Source organism: Taurulus bubalis (genome assembly GCF_910589615.1).
Source record: "Taurulus bubalis genome assembly, chromosome: 18".
In the NCBI taxonomy this organism is placed as follows: domain Eukaryota; kingdom Metazoa; phylum Chordata; class Actinopteri; order Perciformes; family Cottidae; genus Taurulus; species Taurulus bubalis.
In genome coordinates, this window is record NC_136606.1 from 9,500,973 (window position 1) to 9,511,065 (window position 10,093).

Sequence of the window (10,093 nt, forward strand, 5' to 3'; positions counted from 1 at the left end):
TGCAAATTTAAGTTGATTTATCTTTTACAGGTATGTGATACCATCCTGATGCAAGCCAAGGAGCAGTTCTCCTTCACCCAGCACGTCATCATGAGAACAGTGAGTTCAAGGCTTGCAGTGGTGCAGTGCCTATGTACCAGTTTTTCATGGAGAACAACCTTCAGAGCACCTTCACGGAGACTGCCAGTCTTCTCAGGATCTTCATCACCACACCCATGACAACAGCTGAATCCGAGAGGTGTTTCTCTACTTTGAAGAGGATCAAGACCTTCCTGAGAAACACCATGACACAGGACCGCCTTAATGCTCTGGCTATGCTCTCTATGGAAAAGAAACTTGTCAGGGACATGCCTGACTTCCATAAGAAGGTCATTGAGAGGTTTGCCACTCAGAAGGACAGAAGAACAAAATTCCTTGGAAAAACATGCAGGTTTCCTCACCACACTGATTGTGTGTTTCCCCAACAAACAAGGTTCATATGGGGCATCTTAAAATATAAACTTGTTCTATTAGACTATGTATATTGTATATTTATATTGTATATTTATGATTTATATGATATGTTATTTATATATCATATTATACAGAATATTATATATATATATTGTATATTTATATTGTATATTTGATTTATATGATATGTTATTTATATATCATATTATACTGAATATTATGATATATATATTTATATACATACGGTATATTAATATACTGAATTGTATGAATAAGATGTCCTTATTATGTCAGTGTTGGAATACATGATAAAAATGTAACTGCAAAGTAGTAATGCGTTTTTGATACCTTTTTTTTTTGCATTGAATCATATTAGGATGTTTGCTGAAATTGATTGGCTGGCTCTACCCCCCAAAAAAAATCCACCAGCCACCACTGTCCTCTCCTATATACAGTCTATGGTAACAACATCCTGAGATTAAACATTAAATATCATGATACATTTCAAAGATAAACTGTTTAACTGGAACACTAACACTTGGTGGGTGTAGCTAACATTGATAGAAATAAAAGAGGTGAATTGATCAAAGGTCAGAATGTTACATTCTTGTTTCCCTTATTAGTATCATAAAATAAAGCTCATCATTAGATATATTTAGAATGCAGTCTACGACTACTGTGGTTCACTGTTGATATACTGTCAATGGGGAACCAGCGAGCCAAGACAGTATGAACAATATCACTTTATTTAATTTAAAGTGTCAGTGTCAAAAGGGTCCAAACAACTTATCGGTGCTCTGGGTCCAGACTGTGGGTGCCAAATGCATGAAATAATTAGGAATCTAGACTATAAATATAGGTTACCTCTCCATAGATAGGTTGAACAGGTGCTATCTGCTTACTTTATTACACACCAGAATACAATACGTGTTGTCTGAGCTTCCTGGATGATGCAACAGAAAGCCCTTGTTTCAGACTGCTCAGGCACAGGCCCCTCCCCTTGTTTTTCTTCCCTGGCTTGGAGAAAGCCTGAAGAGGGAAGTGAGTGAGGACACAGTTGAGTCCAGAGCCGATCAACAGCTGACTGCAGGCTGCAGAGATCTTTTATACGTGTCAAGATGGAAGAGATACTGGCGCCTTTAAGGGAGGCTGTGAGGGAACAGGTGAGATATTTTGTCAATTTAACCAGGTATAAACATGCAACAACCCAAACTAGAGGCTGTCCAAGTACTTACATGGAGCGATTTATCCACTGACAACTACACCGATTGGAAGTGTTGATTGGAGAGTTTATTAGAGTGTAATGATTATTTTACATAGAGAAATAAAACCGCCGATTTTATTTTTTAGCAACTTGGCAGCATTGTACATAGTTTCACAGTCTATGCCTGTCAGAGTCAAAACAAGTGTAAAATGATGTCTGCGCAGAATGTGCACGTTGACTGACTGCATTGTTGCAACAGAGGTCACATTGAATGTTCTCCAATCAATACATTGTAGCCTCATGGCGTGAAAACTAAAGTGAAAGTTAACATTGCTGGTTACTGGGGCTCCAAACCATTAATTTGGATTGTTTGGCACTTTATAACATATCTATAATATAACAAAAAAAACTAGAAACTAACTATTGTCCAACAACATGTTTTTTTTTTAAATACAGCATACATTTTGCAACTGTATGAATTAATGAATAAAGTTTTGTGTTACTATACAGTAAGAGCACATTTAATTATAAAACAATTGCAAGGTAGATTGTTCTCCAAGGTTTTGTGTAACAATTAGGTCAAATCTTTGGTATTTTCCTGCAGGGTGACTTGGTGCATCAGTTGAAGGAAAAAGGCGCAAAAGAGCAGGAGCTGAGCAGAGCTGTTGCAGAGCTCAAAGCCCGGAAGAAGATTCTTGAAGCAAAGGTCAGAATTGTTTCCCATCACTCTTTGGTTCCACTTTCCATTTTAGTTATGTGATATTTACTTTGCATGCAATTCTGGTATTTAAGAAAGCCAGGAAGGATATTCTTGAAACAAAGATACGAGTCTTTTCCTTCCACTCTTTGGTTCCACTTTCAATTTTAGTTATGTAATATTTACTTGGCATGTAATTCTGGTATTTAAGAAAGCCAGGAAGGATATTCTTAAAACAAAGGTCAGTCGCTGGTTAATCTTTTCCTGCCCCTCTTTAGTTCCACTTTCCATTTGAGTGTACGAATATTTGCTTTTCATGTAATTCAGATTTTTTTTTATGTTATTATTTTAAATCCTCACTTGTAGGAGCTGGCTTTGCAGCCCAAAGATGACACGGTGGACAGAGTGAAGATGGAGGATACCTTAAAGAGGAGATTCTTCTACGATCAGGCCTTTGCCATCTATGGAGGTAAAATAGAAAGGAGAACCAAAACCACCCAGCAACATTCTTTGTGTTTAGTACAGACAGAGCATGCATACTGAACCAAAAAATTTCCAACGTACAGACTAATCATCGACTGTTTCTCAGGAGTGAGCGGCCTGTATGACTTCGGCCCGGTGGGCTGCGCCCTGAAGAACAACATCCTGCAGGTGTGGAGGCAGCACTTCATCCAGGAGGAGCAGATCCTCGAGATCGACTGCACCATGCTGACCCCTGAGCCTGTCCTCAAGTAGGTGCCAACAAACTTTCACACATGTACAAACCGAAAGTAAAAATGTGCAAATTGAAGTTTGTATTAGATTTGTCCTTAACCCTGTTTTCAGGACGTCGGGACATGTGGATAAATTTGCTGACTACATGGTAAAAGACGCCAAGAACGGAGAGTGTTACCGTGCCGATCACCTCCTCAAAGGTGACTTTGTCCGACTATCATTCATTCAGGAGATTCAAATGAGTTCCACCTGGTTTAATCATCCCCTGAGCAAAAGAGGAAGATGAACCGTAGGTCAGACTTCATTCTCAGAGCCGATGATTACCAGTGGAGCTGTGCAAACTCTATTCATCTCAAACTTAAATGTATTTTTGGCTGTAATTGTGGGTATTAAAAGCAAAACAATATTTTGTACAACCTTGCACTGGTCTATAGCAATAACTGAGTAATTATCACTGCCTTATGCCAAATGTTAAGATGCCTGTCAATTTTTATATCTTGGGTTTCTGGCAGCTTTATGCTTTGTTCATTTGACAACATGATAAGTTGGACTTGAGTGATTCAAAGTGTGAATTCTCTTCTTTCAAGCCAACATTTGATTGAACCACTAACGTCTGCTAAATGAGATGTTTTTTTCCCCCCTCACAGCTCACTTGAAAAAACTAATGTCTGATGAGAAATGCTCTGCAGAGAAGGTGACTGAGATGGAGGACATCATCACTCAGGTGAGTTCTTAACAAACACGTCTTCTGTACACACACACACACACACACACACACACACACACACACACACACACACACACACACACACATACACACATACTGTTGGGAAAACAACCCTATAATGGTTTTCTCTCTGTTCTAGATGGACAACTACACCCAGCAGGAGCTGACAGAGCTCTTTGTGAAATACAACGTCAAGTCTCCCTCCACAGGAAATGACCTCACTCCTCCCGTCTCTTTCAACCTGATGTTTCAGACGTCCATCGGGCCAGCGGGGAACATGCCCGGGTACGGATCAGTAAAACACATCATATGTCTCAAGAGAAATACACATTCACTGTACTAAACAACTAATTGTGTAACTGTTTAGCTATCTGAGGCCTGAAACCGCTCAGGGAATGTTCCTAAACTTCAAACGCTTGCTGGAGTTCAACCAGGGAAAGCTTCCCTTTGGCGCCGCTCAGATTGGAAACTCCTTCAGGAACGAGATCTCTCCTCGCTCCGGACTCATCCGTGTGAGGTAGTCAGAAACTCCTTCGTCATTCAACTGCAAATTCTAACAACGACACAGTGAGATGTAAACGTCTCCCGCTTGCAGAGAGTTCACTATGGCTGAGATCGAGCACTTTGTGGACCCAAACGAGAAGATCCACCCCAAGTTCTCCAACGTGGCCGACCTGGACATCCTGTTGTTCTCCTCCAAGGCTCAGACCAGCGGCCAGTCTGCACACATCATGAGGCTGGGCGACGCTGTGGAGCAGGTGGGACTCATTTTATTGACTTATTGTTATGCATAGGGTGTTTACTCTTATGGCTGAAAACAGGCCGGGTCTTATGTGGATGTTGTTACTGATAGTCACTGACAAATATGCATAGTGCTCATTTAATAGTCGTTAATAGAGGATTTTGTTCTACATCTCCCATGTATTCAATATTGTCACAATATGTGGCATATACATGTCTTTCTTATGCATAATTATATATAGTTTATACTTTTTGGTTTTATAATTATAATAAATTAGGTTTAAACTTAATTGAATTTCACTACATCTGTACTGAGATACTGCTTGTACAAAGTTGTATTTTCTAATAAGTGGTCAATCCGATTGATTTAATATCATATAAAAAAATTGCTGATATGAAACCAATGTTGTGATGATGATAATAGGTCCAAACATAATGTGTTATTATTCACTAATCTAATTATAGATAGTGAATAGTTTAACAGGATAATTTGTTGTAATAATGACTTTCATTCATCTTTTTTGCTTCTTCTGCAGGGAGTGATCAACAATTCAGTGTTGGGTTACTTCATTGGACGAATCTACCTCTATCTAATCAAAGCAGGCCTGTCTAAAGATAAAGTGCGTTTCCGTCAGCACATGGAGAACGAGATGGCTCACTACGCATGTGACTGCTGGGACGCAGAGTCCAAAACCTCCTATGTAAAGCTTTTCCTCTTTTACTAACATATACAGACTCAGAGGTTTGTGAACACAAGTCAAGACTAGTTAGTTTTTCTCTCTTTTAGGGCTGGATTGAGATCGTGGGCTGTGCTGACCGCTCCTGCTATGACCTCTCGTGTCACTCCAAAGCCACCAAGGTGCCCCTAGTGGCAGAAAAGCCCCTGAAAGAACCCATATCCTTCTGTTCTCCCTGTCCAACCATATATTCATATATTCTTTTCAGTGTGTACTATGCTTTCAATTTCTACGTAAACAGGCATGCTACAATCACTCATTGTGGAGCATGTTATTAATGGACACCAGCAGAATGCAACGTTGCCTTGTCCAGTGTCTTATCTGATGCTACCAGCAGGGGTCGCCAAAGTCTGCAGTGTTTTCAAATCTGGATCTTTTAAGTCATCTCTCAAAAATGTGTTCTGCTTACGATCACAACCTTTGGATGTTTGAGCTTCACTGTGCAGAAGGATGTATGTGCAGATTTTGACACTAGATCTCCATGTGCTGAAAAGAGAAAATTTAGTGAAAGCTATTAGTAATCTTAAGAAACAAGCAAGAGTTGACACTCAATTTGTGTGAAGACAGGCAGGTAGGCCGTCCAACCCTTTCATTTGGGCCGTTATTATTTATGATGGATTGATTCTGAAATGATTGGACAGGCTTATAACAGTTCTGCAACAGCCACACATACTTAATTTAGCTCTTTATTAAAAGCTTTTTTGAAGAAGATTATCAACCCTAGCTTTAAACCTAAATGAAATGAATACTATTAGGGATAAGGAGCTGATGTATTTGTTTTCGAAGGTTTTATTGAGTATTTGTAATTGTCTTCAAACATTTACAGAAGGAAATCTATTTTCTTGCCTTTTTTCAAGTTTTAAAATGTGTTTATTTTCCTGTTGCTACACACAGTAACATTGCTTGCATACCAACTGACAAAAGATTAGGCCGCCAACTCAAGTGTACACTTTATTAGTACTTCAGCATGGAAATTAATTTGTAATCTTTGGAATGAATGTGATAAAACATTCTGAACTCCAGGTTCCCTTACTATCTTTTTCTGCTGTTTTCTACCTCCCATATTAAGCTAATTGACCTTGATTTGTTCCTTTTGCTTACAAAATGGATTATTCTGTTTGACTCCTTAACTTCTTCCCACAAAGTGGTAAACGTCGTCCAGTTTGAGCCCAATAAGGGAGCCATAGGAACGGCATTCAAGAAAGATGCCAAATTGGTTCTGGAGTACCTGGCTGCTTGTGACGAACGCTACATCAGTGATCAGGAGAAGCTTCTCAATGAAAAGGGGTAATTTCTGACTGCAGTGATCGCTGCTGAAGTCTATTTCTGTAGGTTTATTCATGAGAATCATGTGTTTGTGTGCGTTATAGACTGTACGTTTATTTTAAGATGTTTATGTCTGTAGGGAGTTCAGCGTCGAGACACAAGGCCGAACATTTAAACTGACCAAAGACATGGTCAGTGTAAAAAGGTTCCAGAAAACTCTGCACGGTAAGAGGCGACACCAAACCGGCTCTCAGGTCTGTGGAGCAGAACAGGGAGTTTGTTCACGTGGGAAATCAACCGTCTCTATTTTCCCACAGTGGAGGAGATTGTTCCCAATGTAATCGAGCCGTCCTTTGGCATCGGCAGAATCATGCACTCCATCTTCGAGCACTCGTTCCGCATCCGGCAGGGGGATGAACAGAGGACGGTAAGAATGCTTCAAAGTAAGGAACGATATCTGAGTGAGAATCATGTGATTGTTTCGATTAAATTACGTATTATCTCTCCAGTATTTCAGCTTCCCTGCCACCGTCGCTCCTTACAAATGTTCCATCCTTCCTTTGAGCCAAAACCAGGAGTTCACACCATTTGTCCACCAGTTATGTGAGTGTCATACAACATTTCTGATTTCAATTCAGCTTTATGAAGTAAAATAAGAATGGCTTGACATTTTGGGAAATTCCCATATTTTGCTTTAATGTCGAGAGTTAGATTAGAAGATCGACTAAACTCTCACGTTTGTGGGTTGAATATGAAGTTGGAGATAATTATCTTAGCTTAGCAGAAAGACTGGAAAAAGATGGAAGCAGCTCGCCTTGTACTGTCAAATCTACCAACCAACACTCCTTAAGCTCACTAATTAACGTGTTGTGTATGGGCGGGGTTAATTGCTCCAGTTTTTATGCTAGTTTTTATGCAGTTAACTGGCTGCAGGCTTGGTGTCGATCTTCCCATCTAACTCAAATAAGCATATTTCCTTAAATGTGAACACTTTTACTTGAAGTGTTTCTGAAGCGTATCTGTTCAGACTGATTACTCATATTTGTCTTTCTCCTTTAAGCCGAGGCGATGACTAAAAACGGCGTGTCCCACAAAGTGGACGACTCCTCAGGATCCATCGGGCGTCGTTACGCCCGCTCCGACGAGATCGGAGTGGCATTTGGCGTCACCATCGACTTTGACACGGTGAACAAGACGCCTCACACAGCTACGCTGAGAGACCGCGACTCCATGAAGCAAATCAGGGCAGAGGTAGAACAATCCAATAACTTGAGCTTTAATCGACAGAATATAAGGCGCGCACATCATCATATTTGTAGATTTGTTTTGTGCTAATGTACAAAATTATATTGCAGGTCACTGAGTTGCCAGGGATGGTTCAAGATCTGGCTAACGGCACCTTGACATGGGCTGAGGTGGAGAAAAAGTACCCTGTCTTTGAAGGACAAGAAACCAGCAAGAAGGAGTAGCCAAACAAGGACTCCTCTACTGCTTATTTTACCAAAGTCTTTTTTTTTACCAAAAACTTTTATCATTCTTCGTACAGGGAAAATGTTCTCTCATTGGGAGATGTACTGTGGTCAGACATGCATATAAAGTATACAGCAGGATCTGAAGATTAGACCGTGTCACATAGACTGGAGGAAAGCTCCACCAGTTACTAACATGCTACTGGGTTATCACGTCCTCTGTGGCTCTCATTTTCTATCAGTATTATTGTTTCTTGGGCAAAATCTCCCAATGGATGTTTAGCACTGATACTTTGAAAGCAGAAAACAGACATACTGCCAGTTATGCACCTGACTTTCATACATTTATTTGATACTGTATGCATTTGTGAAACTTTTCTAATAAACCACATATTGCATACATTCTTTTCTTTTTGGGGGGTTTATGTATGTTTCCAGCTGTGACGCCACTGCTTCTCACTGAGCTGTATTTTGTGTTGCCGTCACTAGACGGCACTGTGTGTTGTTTCAGTTCATTGGCACAGCTCAAAATTGCAACAGGCTTAGAACCTCCCAAAACAGATCTGGCTACCAGGAACAACCCAGCAAGAGAAAAGAGACAAGAGGGCTTTTACTTTGAAGATGTAAAGTTATTTCACATTTTGTACTCCCCCAATGCAACAAATACATAGTAATGCTAATTAATGTATGGGTGCTATAATGTATATATAGTGCTCCAGTGCTACATGTGATTTATCATAATGAAGACACCCTATTAATAGAGCTAGTGTCTTTGCAGTAAGTGGGTTTATAGATTAACCTTATTGTGGAAGATTTCTACGGCAAGAAGAGAGTTTTCCTTCACCAATGTAATAAAAGTCTTTGAGAATCAAGTTTGTCTTTGTCTGTTTTATTGCTTGTGTAATCCACTTAGTGTCCGCAAGATATTCAAATTATTATTGGGCCAAGGTCTAGGTTTGTTGGGTGAGGTTAGAAGATAAGAATCGACACACAAAGGAAATGGAGCCACTGAAAGATTTCAAAGATTATATTGAAAATAGAAAAAAAAAACATTTTCAAGTAAAATCCCGTCACAGAACAGTTTTACCCATTATTACTTGGGTCGGCTGAACACATTTTTTAAACAATTAGCGCTTGCTCACTCAAATTAGCAGTCTGGTTACATCACAATTATAAAATAAAATAAATAAAAATATTAGGGACTCAAATTATGGTTACATCAGCAGGGCCAGGGGGGAGGACCCCGGTCCTCCCCACGAATCCATGGAAAAAGAAAGTAGAGTTAGTAATATGCATTGAGGAGACAATCAATTATTCATAAAGAGAGAAAGAAGAGGTAAAGAGGAGAGGAGGAGAGGAGGAGCGAAAGAGGAAGAGAAGGAGAGGAGGAGCTCAGTGTATCCTAAGATGTCCCCCAGCAGTCTAGGCCTATAGCAGCATATCTAGGGGCTGGACCAGGGCAAACCTGAGCCAGCCCTAACTATAAGCCTGAAACAGCCCTATCTATAAGCGCTATCAAAGAGGAAAGTCTTAAGTCTACTCTTAAATGAGGTGACCGTGCCTGCCCCCCGGACTGAAAGTGGAAGCTGATTCCACAGAAAAGGAGCCCGATAACTGAAAGCTATCTGGAATATCTGGATTATCTGGAATATCTGGATTCACTGAGGGACAAGCCTCGACTTGCATATGCAATCACACAGGTTTGTCCACCCTGTTCCTGGTACAAAGCCAATCCCACTCCTACGGTGCTGGCGTCTGTATGAAGGAAGTATGGCAACCTTGGATCGGCACAGGTGAAGAGGTCAGTTTCTCAATTATGTCCTTTTAAGCCATTGATGCCTGTGTTTCATGTTTTATTTATTTTTAAATGTCTTGTTTTAAATTAGAATGTCCTGTCTTAATGTTTTTATACATGTTTTGACCTGTTACTGCTGTACTGACTGATGAGTCGCCAACTTAATTTCGTTGTATGTTTTTACAATGACAATATCCATAACAATATCAATATCAATGACAATATCCTTACCTTACCTAAGTCACACAAACAACTACACACAAACAACTACGAGGTTCCTGGTCCCGACG

The 10,093-nt window shown here is 40.0% G+C and overlaps 1 protein-coding gene across 1 annotated transcript; it reads left to right on the forward strand.

The window, feature by feature from the left end:
* Positions 1 to 1,531: 1,531 nt before the first annotated feature.
* Positions 1,532 to 8,874, forward strand: LOC306750872 (glycine--tRNA ligase-like). Its single transcript, XM_079234349.1, has 17 exons — positions 1,532 to 1,616; positions 2,262 to 2,363; positions 2,721 to 2,823; positions 2,944 to 3,085; positions 3,180 to 3,268; positions 3,716 to 3,792; positions 3,935 to 4,080; positions 4,163 to 4,312; positions 4,391 to 4,553; positions 5,073 to 5,237; positions 5,324 to 5,441; positions 6,419 to 6,560; positions 6,679 to 6,764; positions 6,857 to 6,966; positions 7,049 to 7,142; positions 7,600 to 7,790; positions 7,895 to 8,874. Exons 1-17 carry the CDS (start codon positions 1,572 to 1,574, stop codon positions 8,006 to 8,008), a joined length of 2,037 nt encoding a protein of 678 aa, XP_079090475.1. The 5' UTR covers positions 1,532 to 1,571; the 3' UTR covers positions 8,009 to 8,874.
* The last annotated feature ends 1,219 nt before the right edge of the window (positions 8,875 to 10,093 follow it).

What these genes read in the sequence shown, in the direction of transcription:
- LOC306750872 (XM_079234349.1), top strand. Translation starts at nt 1,572, where the DNA reads ATGGAAGAGATACTGGCGCCTTTAAGGGAGGCTGTGAGGGAACAG. An exon ending in GGCCTTTGCCATCTATGGAG is followed by an intron (nt 2,824 to 2,943) that starts GTAAAATAGAAA and finishes ACTGTTTCTCAG; the next exon opens with GAGTGAGCGGCCTGTATGAC. An exon ending in AAGCTTCTCAATGAAAAGGG is followed by an intron (nt 6,561 to 6,678) that starts GTAATTTCTGAC and finishes TTATGTCTGTAG; the next exon opens with GGAGTTCAGCGTCGAGACAC.